The following is an 18,591-nucleotide window of genomic DNA, read 5'->3' as shown; positions in this document are numbered from 1 at the left end:
GAGCACAAGCTGGTGGCCATCGTCCACGCCTGCAGGTGAGCCCCCCCGCCCCCCCCCCCCCCCCCAACCCCGGGGTGAGGGGGGGGCCGGGCGGTGGTGGTGGGTGTGGGGGTCCCAGCCCCGACACCCCCCCGCCCAAGGAAGCTGAGGCCAGTGTCGAAGGAGCTGCCCGACCCCCCCACCCCCCAGATCACCCCCCAGATCACCCCCCAGACCCCTCTGAGCCCCCCCCCCCCCACCCCCCCCCACGGACCCCTCTGAGCCCCCCAGACTCCTTTGAGCATCCCCCCACCCCCCCTGAGTCCCCCCCAAACCCCCCCAGACCACCCTCCCGGACCCCTCTGATCCCCCCCAGACCCCCCAAAGCCCACCAAACCCCCCCAGACCCCTCTGAGCCACCCCCACAAATTCCCCCAGACCCTCCCTGCACCCCTGTGACCCCCCCCGACCCTTCTGAGCCCCCCCAAACCTCCCCCAGACACCCCCCGAGTTCCCCCCAAACCCCCCAGACATCCCACCGAGTTCACCCCCAAAACCCCCCAGATCTCCCACTCGGACACTTCTGACCCCCCCCTCAGACACCCCCAACCCTCCCCCAACCCCCCCACAGACCCCTCTGAGCCCCCCCTGCCTCAAATTCCCCCAGACCCCCCCGGACCCCTCTGACCCCTCTGAGCCCCCTCAAACCTCCCCCAGACCCCCCCGAGTTCCCCCCCAAACCCCCCAGACCTCCCTCCCGGACCCCTCTGATCCCCCCAGACCCCCCCAAAGCCCCCCAAACCCTTCTGAGCTCCCCCAAACCGCCCCTATACCCCCCCGAGTTCCCCTCAAACCCCCCCCCAGACCTCCCCCTCGGATACCTCTGACCCCCCCCACCCAGACACCCTCAACCCTCCCCCAACCCCCCCCCCCCGACCCCTCTGACCCCTCCCCCAACCCCCCAGACCCCCCCGAGGCCCCCCTAAACCCCCCCAGACCTCCCCCTCAGACACCTCTGACTCCCCCCAGACCCCCCCCCAAACTTCCCCAGACCTCCCCCTCAGATACCTCTGACCCTCCCAGACCCCCCCAAACCCTCCAGACCCCCCCCGAGTCCCCCCTAAACCCCCCCCCAGACCTCCCCCTCGGACACCTCTGAGGCCCCCCAGACCCCCCCAAACCCTCCAGACCCCCCCGAGTCCCCCCTAAACCCCCCCCAGACCTCCCCCTCGGACACCTCTGACCCCCCCCCCCCAGAACCCCCCCGAGTCCCCCCTAAACCCCCCCAGATCTCTTCCTCGGATCCCCCCAAACCCCCCAGACCCCCCCGAGTCCCCCCTAAACCCCCCCCCAGACCTCCCCCTCGGATACCTCTGACCTCCCCCCCCCCAGACCCCCCCCGAGTCCCCCCTAAACCCCCCCCCAGACCTCCCCCTCGGATACCTCTGACCCTTCCAGACTCCCCCAAACCCGCCCCCCCCCCCCACCAGACCTCCCCAGACACCACCCCACCCCCCCCCCACGCTGACCCCTGTGTGTCTCCACCCCCCCCCCCCCCCCCGAAGGAAGCTGAGGCCGGTGTCGAAGGAGCCCCCCGACCCCTACGTGTCCCTGGTGCTGCTGCCCGACCGCAGCCGCGGCTCCAAGCGGAAGACGAGCGTGCAGAGGAAGACCCTCAACCCCGACTTCAACGAGAGGTGGGGGGGGGGGGGGGGAGGTGGTTGGGGGTCGGGGAGGGGGGGGGTCGGGGTGGGGGGTGTCGAGAGCCTGCCCAGCGTGGGCTGCAGCGGGCCGGTGTCTCCCCAGGTTCGAGTGGGACGTGTCCCTGGAGGAAGCTTCGCGGCGCAAGTTGGAAGCTCACGTCAAATCCAGCCCGTCCTTCATGGCGCGGGAGAAGGAGGCGCTGGGGGAAGGTGGGGGGGGGGGTCTGGGGGGGGGGGGTCGGGGGGTGGGTCTGGGGGGGGGGGGTCTGGGGGGGGTGGGGGGCTCAAAGGGGTCCGGGGGGCGTGGGGTCTGGGGGGTATGGGCTTTAGGGGGTAGGTCCGGGAGGGGGTCTTGAAGGGGTTTGAGGGGGGCTCAGAGTGGTCCGGGGGGGGGGGGTGTGGTTTTGGGGGGGGGTCAGAGGGGAACGGGTGTGTGTGTGTGTGTGTGTCTTGGGGGGCTGTTGGGGGGGAGGTCCAGGAGGGGCTCTGAAGGGGTTTGAGGGGGGGGTCTGGGGCGGGGGCCTCAGAGTGCTCCGGGGGGGGGGTTTGGGGGGTTCGGAGGGGACCGGGGGGGAGGGTCTGGGGGGGTTTGGGGAGGGGGGATGTGTCCTGGGGGGGGGGTTGGGGGGGAGGTCCGGGAGGGGCTCTGAAGGGGTTTGAGGGGGGGGTCTGGGGCGGGGAGGGGGGCTCAGAGTGCGCCGGGGGGGGAGTTTTGGGGGTTCGGAGGGGGACGGGGGATGGGGACGGGGGGAGGGTCTGGGGGGTTTGTGGGGGGATGTGTCTTGGAGGGGGTTTGGGGGGAGGTCCGGGAGGGGCTCTGAAGGGGTTTGAGGGGGCTCAGAGGGGTCTGGGGGGGGGGTGCTCAGAGTGGTCCGGGGGGGGGGGTTTGGGGGGGTTCAGAGGGGGACCGGGGGGGTGGTCTGGGGGGGTTATGGGGAGCAGCTCAGAGGGGTTTGGTGGGGCTCAGGGTGGTCCGGGGTGGTGTCTGGGGGGGGTGGTTGGGGGGGAGCTTAAAGGGGTCCGGGGGGGGGTGTGTCTGGGGGGGAGCTCAGAGGGGTCTGCAGCGGGGGGGTGCTGAAGGGGTTTGCAGGGGCTCAAAGAGGTGTGGGGGTGGGAGTCTGGGGGGGTCTAGGAGGGGGTCTGAGGGGGTTTGGGGGGGCTTAAAGGGGTTCGCGGGGGGGTTGGGGGGGCTCAGAGGGGTGCGGGGGAAGGGTGTGGGTCGGGGGGGGGTCCCCTCTGAGCCTTTGCTCTCCCCCAGCTCCATCTGGACTTGGCACAGGTGGATCTGGCCGAGGGGGGGGCCCACTGGTGAGTGGGGGCCGGGTTGGGGGGGGGATCGGGGAGGGGGAGTCTCTCACGTCTCGGGGAGCTCCCAGTGGGTCTCTCTGGGGTGGGGGGACTTTGTGCCCGTCCCCTCCCCCCCCCCACCCCGAGACCTCTCACCTCTCTGCGCCCCCCCCAGGTACGACCTGCAGGAGGAGCGGAGCAGCCCCTAGAGCTGGGGCCCCCCCCGGACCCCATCGTGCCTGGGGCAGTAGGAGGGTGGGGAGGGGGGGGACAGGGCTACCCCCCCCCCCGGGCTCCTCCCACTGCCCCCCCCTCGCCCCCCGCCTCGCCACTGACCAAAGACATGCGGGGGGGGGGGGGGGGGGGGGCTCCCCCCCTGCACCCCCGCAGACTGTTACGTACCTCGTGCCTTTCGCCCACCCAGGAGCCCACCCCCCCTCACGCCAGAGCTGGGGGGGCACCGTCCTGGGCTTGTGCCCCCCCCCACACACACACTTCCCCCCCCCCGGGGAGACGCTTTGGTTAGAGCCGCTGCCACCGCCACCGCCGTGCCCCCCCCGCGCTGCCTTCCTGGGGCTTCGTCCCCATGTGTCGTCCCCCCCCCAGCGCTAATAAAGGAGGGAGGAGACAGCGGCGGCTCCGTGTGGTCCCGGGGGGGGGGGCGGGGGGACTTGGGGTGTCCCCACCCCCCTCCTGTGTGAGGTGTCACCCCCTCCGTGTGACGTATGCCCACAGGCATCCCCCATGGGTGCCCCGCGTGGGGTGTGTCCCCCCCCCCCACTCCGTGTCCCTACTGGGGTGTCCCTCACGGGGGATGGTCACTGGGGTGTCCCCCTGCCCACCCCGAGGTGTCCCCATCGCAGTGTCCCTGGTGGGATGCCACCCATGGGGGTATGGCCATCATGATGTCCCCACCTTGGTGTCCCCATCAAGGTGTCCCTGGTGGGATGGCACCCACGGGGTATGGCCATCATGGTGTCCCCACCTTGGTGTCCCCATCACGGTGTCCCTGGTGGGATGGCACCCACGGGGTATGGTCATCATGGTGTCCCCACCTTGGTGTCCCCATCACAGTGTCCCTGGTGGGATGGCACCCATGGGGTATGGCCATCATGGTGTCCCCACCTTGGTGTCCCCATCAAGGTGTCCCTGGTGGGATGGCACCCATGGGGTATGGTCATCATGGTGTCCCCACCTTGGTGTCCCCATCAAGGTGTCCCTGGTGGGATGGCACCCATGGGGTATGGTCATCATGGTGTCCCCACCATCATGTTCCCATTGTGGTGTCCCTGGTGGGATGCCACCCACGGGGTATTGTCATCATGGTGTCCCCATCGCGGTGTCCCTGGTGTGACACCACCCATGGGGTATGGCCATCATGGTGTCCCCACCTTGGTGTCCCCATCAAGGTGTCCCTGGTGGGATGGCACCCATGGGGTATGGTCATTGTGGTGTCCCCACCTTGGTGTCCCCATCACGGTGCCCTCGTCGTGGCGTCCCCACCGAGGTGTCCCCCCGTGGGGATGCTCCCTATTGTGGTGTCCCCCATCGGGGTGTCCCCCCATGGGATGCCATCACCGGGCTGTCCCCCGTGGGGGCTGTCCCCCGTGGCGGTGCCCCCCCCCCCCCCGTGTCCCTGCTCCGTGCCCATCTATAGCCAAAAAATCCCCCCCGGGAGAAGGGGGCGTGGCCTCTTCTCTCCCCGCCCCGCCCCCCTCATGCATAATGCATCGCCCTAATTAGCGCGCGGTGACGCGGGCGGCGCGCGGCCAATGGGCGGGAGGTGACGCCGGGCGGTAGAAAGCGCCCGCCCGTTCCTTCCCCCCCCTCCCCGCCCACCCCCGGCCCAGAGCGCGGAGCAGGAACGGGAGCGGCCGCCGCCATGGTGGGGAACCGGGAACCGGGCACCGGGGGGAACCGGGGGGCGCGGGGGATGGGGATGGGTTGGGGGGGGGGTTGGGGGGGAGCTCGGCGGGCACCGGGCGGTGCCGGTAGCGCCGTCCGGGCGGGGCCGGTGGCCGCTGACCGCCGCGTTTCTCCCCCCCCCCCCCCCCCCCACGCAGTGCGACTTCTCGGAGGAACAGACCGCGGGTGAGTCACCGGGAACGGGACCGGGACAATTTCCCCACCACCATCCCCCCCCCCGGCACCCCACCTCCATCACCCCCGGCACCGGCCCCGCCGCCCCCAGCGCTTCCTGCGCGGGCGGGGCCTCTCCCGGGGCAAAGTCCCGCCCGGGCGGGGCCGTTCTTGCCAGCCGGGGGGGGGGCGGGGGTTGGTGCGGGACAGGGGGGAACCGAGCTCTGGGGGGGCACCGAGGGATACGGGACCGGGGGCTTGGGGGGTGCGGGATCGGGGCCGGGGCGGTGGCGGCGGGGGGGGGGGGGGGCGGGCCCCGCCTGCGCTATTTGCCCTTATATGGGCATAGCGTGGGGCCGGGCCGCGCATTCCTGCGGGGGGGGGACGGACCGTCCGGGTTCCCTGCGCCGGGGCGGGGGGGGGGGGGCCGGGAGCGGCCCGGACGCCTGGGTCCGCCGCGGGGGGGGGGGAGAGAAGCAGCATCATCCCGGGGGGCGTTTTGGGGGGGAGCAGCAGCAGCAGCATCCCGGGGGGGTTTGCGGGGGGAGCAGCAGCAGCAGCATCCCGGGGGGGTTTGCAGGGGGAGCAGCAGCATCCCGGGGGGGTTTGCGGGGGGGAGCAGCAGCAGCAGCAGCATCCCGGTGGGGGGGGGGTGCCCCGACCTCTATCCCGGCCGGCGTCGGGTTCCGCCGGGAAACCGGATCCCGCCCGTTAACGAAACCCGAGCTGGGGCCGGAGTTGTTGGGGGGGGGGGGGACACACAGGTAACGGGGTCCTCGAGGTGTGGGGTGCCGGGGCGGGGGGGGTGTGGGGGATCTCCCCGAGGTGCGGGGTCCGCAAGTGCGGGGTCCCTCGGGATGGGTTCCCTGGGGGCTGGGGGGGGGGGATGTCCCGGTGGTCCCGGTGCCTTGAAGCGGGGGGGCGTTGCCGGTGCCTGATGCCGGGGGGGGGGGACACAATCCGGCAGAGTTCAAGGAGGCGTTCCAGCTCTTCGACCGCACCGGGGACGGGAAGATCCTGTACAGCCAGTGCGGGGACGTGATGCGGGCGCTGGGGCAGAACCCCACCAACGCCGAGGTCATGAAGGTGCTGGGCAACCCCAAGAGCGATGGTGAGTGTGTGTCTCTGTGTGTGCGTGTGTGTGTGGGGTGTCAATCCTCACCCCCACCCCCCCCAAGTCTCCCCAGACCCCCCCACGGTCCCTCTCCCCGCAGAGATGAACCTGAAGACGCTGAACTTCGAGCAGTTCCTGCCCATGATGCAGACCATCGCCAAGAACAAGGACCAGGGCTGCTTCGAGGACTACGTGGAGGGGCTGCGGGTCTTTGACAAGGAGGGCAACGGCACCGTCATGGGGGCCGAGATCCGCCACGTCCTCGTCACCCTGGGTGAGCGTCACGCTCCCCTTCCCCCGGGGTCCCCAAATCCCCACGAGCCTCAGCGACACCCCCCCAGCCATCCCTGAGGACCCCCAAAGCACGAGCAGCCCCAGGGACACCGCGAGCTCCTGGCCATCATGGTGTCCCCACTGTAGTGTCCCCATCGCGGTGTCCCTGGTGGGATGGCACCCACGGGGTATGGTCATCATGGTGTCCCCACTGTGGTGTCCCCACCATGGTGTCCCTGTAGGGATGGCACCCATGGGATATGGTCATGGTGTCCCCACCGTGGTGTCCCTGGTGGGATGCCACCCGTGAGTTATGGTCATTGTGGTGTCCCCACTGTGGTGTCCCTGGTGGGATGGCACCCATGGGGTATGGTCGTCATGGTGTCCCCACTGTGGTGTCCCTGTAGGGATGGCCCCCACGGGTTATGGTCATGGTGTCCCCACCGTGGTGTCCCTGGTGGGATGCCACCTGTGGGTTATGGTCATTGTGGTGTCCCCATCATGGTGTCCCCACTGTGGTGTCCCTGGTGGGATTGGCACCCATGGGGTATGGTCATTGTGGTGTCCCCACTGTGGTGTCCCTGGTCCCCCCTGGGGTCCTCACCAGCCCCCGAAGGCCCACGAGCCCAAGGGGACCCCCGGTGTGTCCCGTCCCCCCCCCGTCCCCATGGCCCCGGGGTGACACGGGGTGTCCCGCAGGCGAGAAGATGACGGAGGAGGAGGTGGAGCAGCTGGTGGCCGGGCACGAGGACAGCAACGGCTGCATCAACTACGAAGGTGAGGGCTGGGGGTCCCGGGGGGGCGGTGGTGGTGGGGGATGTGTGTGTGTCCTAGGGGGGGTCACGAGGGGGTGTGGGGGTCCCCGGGGGGGGCTCAGCCGCGGCCCCGCTCCCTCCCTGACCATCATGTCTCCTTCCTTCCCCCCAGCGTTTGTGAGACACATCTTGTCAGGGTGACGCCGCAGGGGTACGACTCCCCCCGCTCCCCCCTCCCAAACAACCCCCCCCCCCCCGCCCGCCAAGTTACTTTACAATTTAATTTTTTTTTTTCCTTCCTTTTTTTTTTCCGTGGTGTCTTTTTTTTTTTTTTAATTTAAAAAAAAAAAAGCCAAAAAAAAAAAAAAAAAAGGCCGCCTGGTTTGCGCTCTCGCCCTTGGTGCAGCCGCCCCCCCCCCCCCCCCCCCCCCCCCCGCATGCCCCTCTGCATGGAGCCCCCCCCCCAACCCATGCGTGCTGGGGCCGGGGGTGCTGGTGTTTGGGGGGGGGGGCCAGTGTAACCCCCCCCCCCCCGCCATGGAGCTGCAGCGACGCCGTGTCCCCCCCCGCCGCGCTCTTCAGCCCTTTGACTTTGGTTTTCCTGCCTCTCTCGGGGACGAGGGCTGGGGGGGCCGGGGGGGGGGGCCGCAGACCACCCCCACACCACCCCCCCCCTCACCCCGCTCTCCCCCTTTTCTCTCCGCAGAGCAGCTCGTTCCGGATGGTGCTGAGGCGGTTGAAGACACCCTCCTGTCATTGCGTCCCCCGTTCCACCCCCCCCCCCCCAAAAAACCAAACAAATCACTGGGTTTGTGCCTTTTCCCTCATTTTCCTGCTACCACCATGCAGCTTCCCCCCCCCCCCCCATCTCCCCACCGTCATCCCCCTTCCCCCCCCCCCCAGCCCCCAGCCCCACCGGCTAAATTATTGCTCCACGGTATCAAATAAAGTGGCGGAAAAGTGACGCTGCGTTGGTGACCCTCTGTTTTGTCCATCGTCCACCCCCCCGCTTCCCCCCCCCGGCCATTATCCCCCGCCAGACCCTGGACCATGAGGCCGTTTCTTCCCGCCCCGGGGACTTGGAATTTTATTTTTGTTGGTTTTTTTTTTAAAAAAACAAAAACAAAAAAAAAAAGGGGGGGACAACTGAGAAGGGGAAGGAGGGTTTGGGGGGAGGGGGGGAAATGCCCATCTGCCAGGTGGGATTGGAGCTGTCTCATAAATAGCCGGGGGGGGAGCAGGGTCCCCGGCCCGACCGGGGAGACCAACACTTAAATAAAATGCGGGACAATCATAAAAAAATACCAAAGCTGGGGGTGGGGGGCAAGGGGGGGGGGGGGGGAGGTCCTTTGGGGGTGCTTTGTGGGGGCGGGAGGGGCCGGTCTCCCCGGGCCGGCGGCAGCGGCAGGTTTTGGGGGGGGTGGGGGGGTGGGATGGAGGGGCCGCGGCATCCTCGTCCCCGGCGGGGGGCTCACTGCGTGGGGGGGCTGGGGTGGCCGTGCTGGGGCTGGGCGCGGTGGGGTCCGTCTGCAAGGGGGGCCTTGGTCTGTGGCGAGAGAAAAAGAAAGAAAAAGGGGGGGGGAGGGGGGGGGGCGGCGGGTCACATCTGGGGGGGGTGCGCAAGCACCTCTTGCCCCACAGCTCCCATGAAGGTTGAGCCCCCACCTCCCCGGCCCCCCAGCTCCATGCCCGCGAGTGCCCAGTGGGTGTCTCCCCCCAGCCCCGCACCCCCAGCCCAACGCCCACAAGCGGGTTCCCCCCCCCTCACGGTGGGTCCCCCGTCCGTCCCCCGTCTCCCCCCCCCCGCAGGCCCCCCCCTCATGTCTCACCTGCGAGCAGGCCGGGGTTGGGAAGGAGGCTTCCCTGCACGGCGGCCACGATGGCGGGGCTGTGCGCGGCGGCCGAGCCCCCCGCGAGGTGCGGCAGGGCCAGGCCAGGTGGGTGGGCGGGGGGGGGCACCCCCCGGACGGCATGCTGCTGGCGAGGGCCCCATGCAGCGGGAGGGCGGGCGGGTTAGCGGGGAAGGTGGCGCCGAGGGGTTCGGCGGGGGGGTTAGCCATGCTAAATGGAATGGCGGATGGAGGCAATCCGAAGGGCAAGGCCGCGGGGGCATTACCGGGCACGGCGGGGTGGCCGCTGCCACCGAGGCTCCCCGCCAGGCTCTGGGACGGCGGCTGCTGCCCGGGGAACGGCGCCGGGGCTGCGGAGAGAAATGGGGAGAGGGGTGTCAGCGCGGAAACACACACACACACCACCCCCCACCCCCACGGCCTCCACCCCCCACCCCAAAAACCCACCCAGCCCTTGGCACCCACCGTGCGGGACGGCCGGGGCGCCCGGCGGCGGGGGCGGCTGCGGCGGGGGGGCCCCGGGCAGCGGCTGCCCCACGGGCTCGGCGGGGGCCACCATGGCGGGGGCGGGCGGCACGGCCAGCGGGTGGGCGGCGGGGGCCAGGGGGGCACCGGCGGCGGCGGCGGGCAGGGGTTGGGCCCCCGGGGGCAGCGGGGGCGGCTGCTGCTGCTGCTGCTGCTGGAGGTGCTGGAAGTGCTGCTGGCGGGCGCGCATCTCCGCGTACTTCAGCTGCTCCATGTGGAAGGCCTGACGGTCCGCCAGCAGCTGCTGCCGCTGGTACTCCAGCTGCAGGGGGGGGGGACAACACACCGGGGGGGGGGGTTACAGGGGTCAGGGGGGGATGCTAAAGGCAGGGGGAAGCATCCCCCCCCCCCCCCCGCCATTGCCACCGCCGTCACTCACAGCCTCGCGCTCCCGGTCCATGATGGTCTCCAGCTCCTCGAAGTGCCGCAGTTTGATCTCCAGCTTCTTCATCTGCGTCTCCACCAGCAGAGCCACCAGCGACTTGATCTTACGCTCCTCCACGGCTGCCAAATGCTGGGGGAGGCGGAGGGCGGGGGGGGAAACAAAGAGGGGCGTGTGTGTGTGTGTGTGGGGAGTCAGCACCCCCAACCTGGGCCGTACACGCACACCCCAGCCCCAAACTCCAGCCCCAGCCCCTCACCTTGGCCTTGACGGCGGCGGCGGCAGGGCGGCGGCGGCGGCGGTGGAGAGGTTCCCCTCGCCGATGTCCCGCTCCACCTTGGCCTTGCGCTCGGCCTCGGGCTCCGGCGGCTCCTTGGGCGCCTCGTCCGGCCCCTCCTTCCCCTCCTTCTCCTTCTCCGGCTCCCCTGCGGCAGGACGGGGGGGGGGGCACCGTGTCAGCAGGACAGGGCCATGGTGGGGCTCAGCATGTCCCCCCCTCCCCAGCCCACCCGGGCCCCCCCTCACCTGCACCATCACCGTCACCCTTGTCGGGCTCCTTTTCGCCCTCCACCTCCTTCCCCTTCTCCTCCTCCTTCTTGGGTGTCTCCCCGGGCTTCTCCTTCGCCTCCTCCTCAGCAGCTCCATCCCGGGGCTCCTGGGGAGGGACCGGCCCCGCGGCCACTTGAGCCCCTGCACCAGCTGCGGCCCGCCCCCCCGCCATGCCCCCTCCCCACACCAGCCTCTACCTTCGCCTCCTTCTTCTCCTCGGCCGGCTGCGCCTCCGCCCGTGCCTCCTCTGCGCCGCTCTCCTCTGGGGACACAAGCGCGGGGGAGTCAGTCCCTGCTGCTGCTCGCCCCAGGACTGGCAAACTCATCACACATACCCCCAGACACACACACACCCCCATACCTATCCGCTCCGGCTCGTCGGAGGTGGTGCCGGCGATGCCGCTGCTCTCCAGCCCGAACGCAGGGTCGGCCTTGCCCGTCACCTTGGCCGCCTCCTCCACCTTGCGGACGTGGGCCTCCACCAGGGCCGTGGGCACCTCCTCCTTCATCTTGGAGAACTCCTCTGCAGGGCAGCGCACGGGCCCTCAGCAGGGACCCCCCCACACACACACCCCTCGCAGCCAGCCCCGCTCCTCAGCACTGCGTGTCCCCCGGGGCGGGGGGGGGGGCTCGTCCCATCCCCTCATCAGCCTCATCCTGTCTCCCCCCAGGACTTGTCCTGCCCCTCTCTGGGATGCCCTACAGGACCCATCCCATCGCCTCCCAAGAGTCATCCCGTCCCCCCCAGAGGAATCTACATAGAACTCACTCGTCTCCCCACAGGACTCATCCCTCTCCCCCCAGGCCTCATCCCATCCGCCCTGCGGGCTCGTCCCAGCTCCTCCTAAGACCCATCCTGTCTCCCTGTGGGACTCCCCGTAGGGCTCAGCCCTTCCCCCTATAGGACTCTTCCTGCCTCCCCCCAGGACTCATCCATCTCCCTGTAAGAATCATGGAATGGTTTGGGTCGAAGGCACCTTTGAAGCCCACCCAGTGCCACCCCCTGCCCTGGGCAGGGACACCTCCCACCAGCCCAGGTTGCTCCAAGCCCCGGCCAACCTGGCCTTGAACCCCTCCAGGGATGGGGCAGCCACAGCTTCTCTGGGCAACCTGCGACAGGGGCTCACCCCCCTCACAGCAGAGTTTCTTCCCGATATCTCACCTAAATCTCCCTCTTTCAGTGCAAAACCCTTCCCCCTCGTCCCATGGCTCCCCTCCCTGCTCCAGAGTCCCTCCCCAGCTTTCCTGGAGCCCCTTGAGGGACTGGAAGGGGCTCCAAGGTCTCCCCGGAGCCTTCTCTTCTCCAGGCTGAACCCCCCCAGCTCTCCCAGCCTGTCCCCACAGCAGAGGGGCTCCAGCCCTCCCAGCATCTCCGGGACCTCCTCCAGCCCCGCTCCAACAGCTCCGTGTCCTTCTGATGGCCCCAGAGCCAGAGGCAGTGCTGCAGGGGGGGGCAGAATCGCCCCCCTCGCCCTGCTGCCCACGCTGCTGCGGCTGCAGCCCAGGATGAGGGGGGTTCCGGGCTGTGAGCGCACGTTGCCGGGGCACGGCCGGCTTGGTATCCACCAAGACTCCTTGTGGCTCCCTATGGAACTCCTCCACAGGACTCAACCTGTCTCCCCATAGAACTCATCCCATCTGCATCTAGGACTCATCCCGTCTCTCCGTAAGAGCCATCCTGTCTCCCTGTAGGACTCCCTGTAGGACTCCGTGTAGGACTCGTTCCCATCTTCCTGCACGACTTGTCCCGTCTCCCGACAGGACCCACCTTGTCTTGTCTCCCCATAGGACCCATCCATCTCCCCATAAGACTCGTCTTGTCTCCCTATAGAACTCCCTATAGGACTCGTCCCTCTCCCCATAGGCTCCATCCCCCCAGGACTCAGCCAGGGCCCCCCCCAGGCCGGACCCCGCGTTACCCAGAGCCGACTTGGCGGCGGCGGAGGCGACGCGGGGGTCGACGACGGAGGCCAGGAAGGCGACGGTGCTCATGACGGGGTTGCCGGACTGGCTGAAGGGGATGGGCTGGTAGGCCAGCGGCCCCAGGGACGCCTCCGAGTCCTCCAGGTAGGGGTCCTCGATGGGCAGCCGCAGGAAGTGCAGGATGCACTCGTCCTGCGTCCGGCTGCCTACGTGCTCCGACACCTTGTTCCAGTCGTCCTTGTACATCTCCAGGGCCTGCGGGATGGAGCCGGGGGAGCGTCAACGGAGTCTGGCGGCCCTGTTTCCCCCTCCTTCCCCGTGGACCCCCGCTCACCTCCAGCAGCAGCAGCGTCTCCTGCTCCGTCCACTCCCGCGTGGCGCTGGCGGCGGCTTTGCTCTGCGTGGGGGAAGAGAGGGGTGAGCGGCGGCGGGCAGGGGGGACAAGGACAGGGACGGTGGGCGCCCACCTTGGAGGGGACGTTCTTCTTGGTGTACATGTCCGTGCGGAGGCCGAAGTTCTGCATGTCGGCTGGCTTCTCCTTGCTCTTGTCGGGGAAGTTCAGCATCTGCTGCGAGGCCGAGGTCTGCTGCCAGGGGAGGAGAGGGGACGCTGGGGACGCAGCCACGGGGGACAGGCCGCAAGGACGCCGGTCTCCCCCGCCCCATCCCAGAGAAGCTTTCGTGCCCCATCTCGTCACGGTGTCCCCCCCGCGTCCCTGCTCCCCGGGGCAGGGCGGCATGCGGGGCGCGAGGGGGAGGAGGGAAGGAGCCTTCCTCGGCCAGCGGCGGGGCGACGGACCCCAAGGAGCCGCCTACCAGCTCCGGCTTCCCCTTCACCGTCTCGGTGACGAGGTCTTCGATCTCTTTGCTCTTGCGGCCCGTCTTGGCGTCGCCGTCGCTCTGCCGGCCCTGAGGCACGGATCGAAGCTGTGCGATCCCCCCACCCCCCCGCCCCACCCCGCGCCCGGCCCCCTCGGGGACCGGGGGAAGGCAGAGGGGGGACGCGGCTGGGCGAAGAGCGGCCGCCCCCGCGCACCCACCTGGGGCGTCTTGGGCTGCAGCGGCACCAGCCCCGAGGGGGTATCGGCCAGGACGTGGAAGTGGGAGGTCGGCGGGGGGCCCATGGGGGTGGGCCGGCTCTCGGCGTCCACCTGGTAGTTGATGAGGCCCCACTGCTCCAGGAAAGCGTGGACCCTGCGGAGAGCCGGGGCTCAGACCCCACCGGTCCCTCTGCCAGCGCCAGGGTGACAAACCGGTGTCCCGCCCCCCCCCGCCCCGCCTCAACCAGCCCCGCCGGCGCCAGACCCACCGCATGATGGCACAGACGTCCCCGGCCAAGTTGCGGCGGCAGGCGGTGGAGGTCAGGTACTCCTGCGGGTTCAGCCGGTACGTGTCGATCATGAAGTTGCGGTAAGCCAAGTATCTGGGGAGAGGAGCGAGGCGTCAGCGCCAGTCGTGGCCCCGCCGGCACCGGGAGGGACGGGGAAGGGGGTAGAGGTTGGGGGGGTCAGTCTCACATTTCAGGGGTCTTGGATTTATTCTTGCCATTGAAGAACTCGGGCAGGGCTCGGCGCTCGATGGCGTGGACGCTGCAAGGCGAGACGCTTGGGGAGGGCCCGGCACGGCGTCCCCGGGGCACCGTCCCCCGTCCTCGGCTGTCCCGTACCTGTTGTAGTCGAACCAGGCGGCGTAGCTGGGGATGATGATGTGGTGGGTCTGCTCTGTCACGTTGTCCTCGTGCAGGTCGGGGTTCTTGGCCTGCTCCCCCTTGCTCCCGGTGCCGTTCTCCTCCTCATCCTGACAGAGACCAGCACCACATGGGCAAGGGGGTCCTGAGCCCCCCTTTTGCACCCTTCCTCATCCTCACCAAGAGCGGGATGAGACCAATGGCGTACAGCAAAGCCACCTGCGGCCCCAGGGGCAAGGCGAAGGGCAAAAAGGGGCCTTTTTGTACCCAAAAGAGGGACAAGGACAGAGGGATAAAGAGGCAACCATCCAGCGCTGGTGACCCCCATGCTGGGGTGGGAACATCTCCCCTGGAGGAGTGTTGAAGGAGGGATGGCCCCGGACCTCACCTTGCCGGCCGTCTCCATGCTCTCGTCCTCCTGCTCATCTGGAAGAGAGGAGAGCAGGGGCCGTTTGGGGGACTACCAGGTCTGCGGTGCCGGGGGACCCTCCGCAGCACTCGGCCCCGGCGGCTCCGACTCACCCAGGTCCGTCATGGTGCCCCCCTTGACGGGTGCAGACTCCGAATCCTTCTTGGTGTTGACTGCAAGCGGAGGGAAGCGGTGCTGAGCACCCCGAGGACACGGCCCCCAGCCCAGCCTGAGCTCGTGACGGAGGGACCCCCACGGCGGGGAGCTGCCAGCCCCCCCACCCTGACCTGTCTTGGGCAGGGTGACCTCCTCCACGTTGGGGACGGGCGAGGGCTCGTCCATGTCCTTCGTCAGGTCCTCCTGCTCCTCCTCACGGTGCCCACGCTTGGATTTGTTGTAGGGGGTGGAGGGTCTGCAAAGGGAGAGACCCCCACGTCCCCGTCACCTCCGCACCCCAGGGCTGGACTCCCCCACCCCATCCCCTGCCCTGGATGCGACCCTGCTGCCCCCCCCCCCAGCCCAGGCTCACCCCTTCTTCGCGTTCTTCTTCTTGGCCTCGGGGGTGGGCGAGGGGGAGGGCGAGCGCTTTCGCTTCTTGTAATTGCCCCCCTTCTTGTCCCGCCGGTCTGAGTCGGGGCTGTTCACCTGGTCGGGGGGGGGACAGGGGGGCGCTGGGTCCAACCGAGTGGGACAGCCAAGCAGAGACCCCCCATCGTTGCCTCCCCTCCATGGCTTTGCCACCCTGCTCTGACCTCATCCGTCAGCGTTTTGGCCGAGATCTTCTTCCTGCGGGCGACAGGGCTCTTCTCGTCCGTCACCTCGTAGTCCTCCTCGTTCATCCACTCGTTGAAGGTGTCCGTGTCCAGGATCCACTTGGCGTGGACCTGCCGGGCAGGCGTGGGGGCGCGTCAGGCAGCCAGCGGGCAGGGGAGGGGGCTGCAGCCACCGTCCCAGCCTGGGGGACCCCGTCACCTTCCGGGGCTTCTCCGGCGTCGGGGCGTCCTCCACGGAGGCCTCAATCTCACTGGCGGGGATCCAGGTGTCATAGCTGTGGGCGCAGAGGGACGGGGTGAGAGCAGCACCCGCAGCAGGGCGGGCACCCCGTGGGCACGGGGGGGGCTCCCTCAGGCTCCGGGCGCATCCCCACAGCCCACCCCCCGCCCTCCCCGGGGCCGCCTCACCTGTCTGGGTAGTAGCCCCAGTGCAGCAGGACCTGCTTGTCGCGCTTCATGACCGGCCGGACCCACTCCTCTGCGGGAGACACAGAGCGGGGACAGCGCTGAGCACGGACCCACCGTCCCACCAAGAGCCGCCCGTGACGCCGAGCGCAGCCCTGGCCCCCAACAACCCCCCCCACGGCGTATCGCCATGAGCTCGGAGCAGGGGGCTCCCCCCTTGCACCCACCTTCCTCCAGGTTCCCGGGGACAGGGCAGACGATGTGGGACGCGTTGCTCTTGTCCTCGGTCACCGTGCCCTGCGGGGAGAGCAGGGGAGTGGGTCCAGGGCTGAGTGCCACGATGAGGCATTGGGTGCCCCCCGCCCCGGCCCCGTGCCCCCCACCCCGGCGCTGCCACCGACCTGATGCCTCTTGACAATGTCTTTCAGCTTGCTCAGCAGCTTGGGTTCAATCTCCTGGTGCAGAAAGATGTTGGGCCGGGCCAGGCAGTTGTTCTGGGGAAGGAGAGCAGAGCGGTGAGCGGGTGGGGGACAGGGCGGGGGGGTCCCGGAGCGGGGGCAGAGGCAGAACCTCTTACCTGCACCAGGGATTTCTCGATGGTCATGAACATCTCCACGTTGCGGTCCATCCGCGAGGGATTCTGGAAATCGAAACGCCGCCTTATTGGAAGAAAAGAGCGACTCTCATGAAAGCCACAGCTCAGGTCTCCTCGTCAGCATCCAAAGCCTGGGGGGGCAGGGGGCGGGGCGGGGGGGGGCGGGGCACACACCTAAACCCCATCAGGGGTCCATGGTGAGGGGGGGACTTGCCCCAGCACCTGCTTGCTATGGAGGTGGGTGCCCTACAACCAGCCCACCCCCCATGCAGCTACCCCAGGGTGTTCCCACAGAGGGAACCCCCGCACCCCTGGCCCCCACCCCTGCCCCCTCCCGCTCCCAGGACCCCCAGCCCCGAGGGGTGCAGGCGGGCGCTCACCATCCTTGGTCGCTCTTGAATTTATAGGCCGCTGCCAGGATGTGGCACAGGGCTCCCCCCGCCTTGAAATCCAAGAAGCATTTTATCTGTAACAGGAGAAAAGGGGTTGGGGGGGCCGGGGGGCAGACGTGAGGGGTTGGCTGTGTCCCTGGTGCAGCAGGGGGCTGGGCAGGGTGCCATCCCTTCGTCCGGGTGCCGTCCCCTCGTCAGGGTGACATCCCCATGGCTGGGTGCCATCCCCTTGTTGGGGTGGCATCTCCTCATCGGCATGCCATCCCCTCGTCGGGGTGCCATCCCCTTGTCGGGGTGCCGTCCCCTCATCAGGGTGACATCCCCATGGCTGGGTGCCATCCCCTCATCGGGATGCCATCCCCTCATCAGGGTGCCATCCCCTCATCGGGGTGCTGTCCCCTCATCAGGGTGCCATCCCCATGGCTGGGTGCCATCCCCTTGTTGGAGTGCCATCCCCTTATCGGGGTGCCATCCCTTTGTCGGGGCGCCATCCCCCTGCTGGGGTGCCATCCCCTCGTCACGCTGCCATCCCCTCATTGGGGTGCCGTCCCCTCGTTGGAGTGCTGTCCCTCTGTCCGGGTGCCATCCCCATGGCAGGACGCCATCCCCTTGCTGGGGTGCCATCCTCCTGGGCTCTGTCCCTGAGTCGGGATGCAGTCCCTGCGGTGGTGGGGCACTGTCCCCAGTTGGGGACCCGTCCCTGTGTTGGGACACTGTCCCCAGGTCCACGGGTCGCTGTCCTGGGGTCCCTGGGGAGGTGTCCCCAGGTCCTTCGGGCGCTGTCTGTGGCTGGGGCCCTGTCCCATGTTGGGGCCCTGTCCCTGGTGGGACGCTGTCCCCTGGTCTTTGGGGCACAGACCCTGCTTGGGGGGCAGTTCCCAGCAGGCCAGTGCCCAGGTGTCACCGGGCACTGTCCCCAGGACACCGGGGCACTGTCCCTGACCCAGACACTGTCCCACATCGGGGCACTGTCTGGGGTCGGGTGCCGTCCCTCGGCCGGGCTGCTGTCCCCGGGTCACTGAGATGCTGAACCGGGTCACCGGGGCCTTGTCCCCGGGTCTTTGGGGGGCTGTCCCCGCTTGGGACCTTGTCCCTGGGTCATCAGGGCCTTGTCCCCGGGTCACTGGGACTCTGTCCCCACATCTTCGGGTGCTGCCCTTGCTCAGGGCCTTGTCCCCAGGTCTTTGGGGCCTTGTCCCCAGGTCTTTGGGGCCTTGTCCCCAGGTCTTTGGGGCGCTGCCTCCGGGTCACCGGGGCCTTGTCCCTGGGCCATCGGGGTGCCGTCCCTGTGTCTTTGGGGCACCGTCCCCGCCTGGGGCCTTGTCCCCGGCTGTCTCTGGGCTGCGTCCCCCACCGGGGCGCTGCTCCCGGTGCCTGCCATGTCCCCGTCCCCGTGTGCCCGTGCCCCGGTGCCGGCGGGGGCTCACCGGCAGCTTGGTGAGGGGCGCGTTGCTGACGTGCTTGCCGAAGACCTCCTCCTGGAACTGCAGCAGCTGCACCACCAGGCTCGACAGCGACTTGTTGGTGGGGGGCTCGGCCTGGATGTACTGCGGGGGGGCGGGGAGGGGGGGGGGGGGTCAGCGCCGCCGCCGGGGCCGGGCCCGAGGGGGGGGGGGTGTGGGGGGGCGGCGATGGCGGCGGCGGGGCCGTGACAGGCCGGGCCCGGCGGGGCGGGGGCTGGTGGCGGCGCCCCCCGCCCCCCGCCGCGGCCTACCTTCTTGTAGTTCTTGCCGAGCCAGAGGCGGACGTTGTCGAACTGGCTGACGGTGTCCGAGGCCTCGTAGTACTTGACGTTGGGGCCGCCGTCCTTCTTCCGCACCGCCATCTTCGAGCGGGCCGGGCCGCCTCCCGCCGCGCCGCGCCGCGCCCGCTCTACCGCCCCCTGCCGGCCCCGCCCCGCTTTCTCCCGCT

General features: G+C 69.4%; 3 protein-coding genes across 3 annotated transcripts in view; 2 read left to right on the top strand and 1 right to left on the bottom strand.

The window, feature by feature from the left end:
* The window catches only part of ESYT1 (extended synaptotagmin 1), a 16,949-nt gene extending 13,350 nt beyond the window's left edge, over positions 1-3,599 (top strand). The window contains exons 25-29 of the mRNA XM_074564795.1: positions 4-35; positions 1,545-1,676; positions 1,786-1,892; positions 2,924-2,990; positions 3,145-3,599. Of these exons, the coding sequence (XP_074420896.1) occupies positions 4-35; positions 1,545-1,676; positions 1,786-1,892; positions 2,924-2,990; positions 3,145-3,178 (372 nt within the window). The 3' untranslated portion in view covers positions 3,179-3,599. The remainder of the gene's footprint in view (positions 1-3; positions 36-1,544; positions 1,677-1,785; positions 1,893-2,923; positions 2,991-3,144) is intronic.
* Positions 3,600-4,726: 1,127 nt separating this feature from the next.
* Positions 4,727-8,154, top strand: MYL6 (myosin light chain 6). Its single transcript, XM_074565241.1, has 7 exons — positions 4,727-4,854; positions 5,033-5,060; positions 6,016-6,159; positions 6,263-6,436; positions 7,135-7,212; positions 7,363-7,401; positions 7,897-8,154. The coding sequence occupies exons 1-6, from the start codon at positions 4,852-4,854 to the stop codon at positions 7,389-7,391; spliced, it is 456 nt and encodes a 151-aa protein (XP_074421342.1). The 5' UTR covers positions 4,727-4,851; the 3' UTR covers positions 7,392-7,401; positions 7,897-8,154.
* Positions 8,155-8,245: 91 nt separating this feature from the next.
* SMARCC2 (SWI/SNF related BAF chromatin remodeling complex subunit C2) lies at positions 8,246-18,542 on the bottom strand. The gene is given in 30 exon segments (XM_074565192.1): positions 8,246-8,736; positions 9,020-9,390; positions 9,506-9,827; positions 9,945-10,079; positions 10,207-10,232; positions 10,235-10,372; positions 10,473-10,602; positions 10,694-10,758; positions 10,858-11,019; positions 12,416-12,674; positions 12,754-12,816; positions 12,887-13,006; positions 13,236-13,328; positions 13,460-13,613; positions 13,729-13,842; positions 13,937-14,008; positions 14,086-14,216; positions 14,495-14,532; positions 14,629-14,688; positions 14,803-14,927; positions 15,045-15,160; positions 15,268-15,399; positions 15,488-15,563; positions 15,697-15,766; positions 15,921-15,990; positions 16,095-16,187; positions 16,271-16,352; positions 16,669-16,754; positions 18,108-18,227; positions 18,395-18,542. Coding segments are annotated over 30 exon segments (3,609 nt in total). The 5' UTR covers positions 18,506-18,542; the 3' UTR covers positions 8,246-8,661.
* Between the last annotated feature and the right edge of the window lie 49 nt (positions 18,543-18,591).

This window comes from Larus michahellis, chromosome 22 (genome assembly GCF_964199755.1).
Source record: "Larus michahellis chromosome 22, bLarMic1.1, whole genome shotgun sequence".
In the NCBI taxonomy this organism is placed as follows: domain Eukaryota; kingdom Metazoa; phylum Chordata; class Aves; order Charadriiformes; family Laridae; genus Larus; species Larus michahellis.
This window is presented reverse-complemented; position numbering and strand designations above follow the sequence as displayed.

Coding starts and splice junctions, on each gene's coding strand:
- MYL6 (XM_074565241.1), top strand. Junction 6,160..6,262: donor GGGCAACCCCAAGAGCGATG/GTGAGTGTGTGT, acceptor CTCTCCCCGCAG/AGATGAACCTGAAGACGCTG. Junction 6,437..7,134: donor CCACGTCCTCGTCACCCTGG/GTGAGCGTCACG, acceptor GGTGTCCCGCAG/GCGAGAAGATGACGGAGGAG.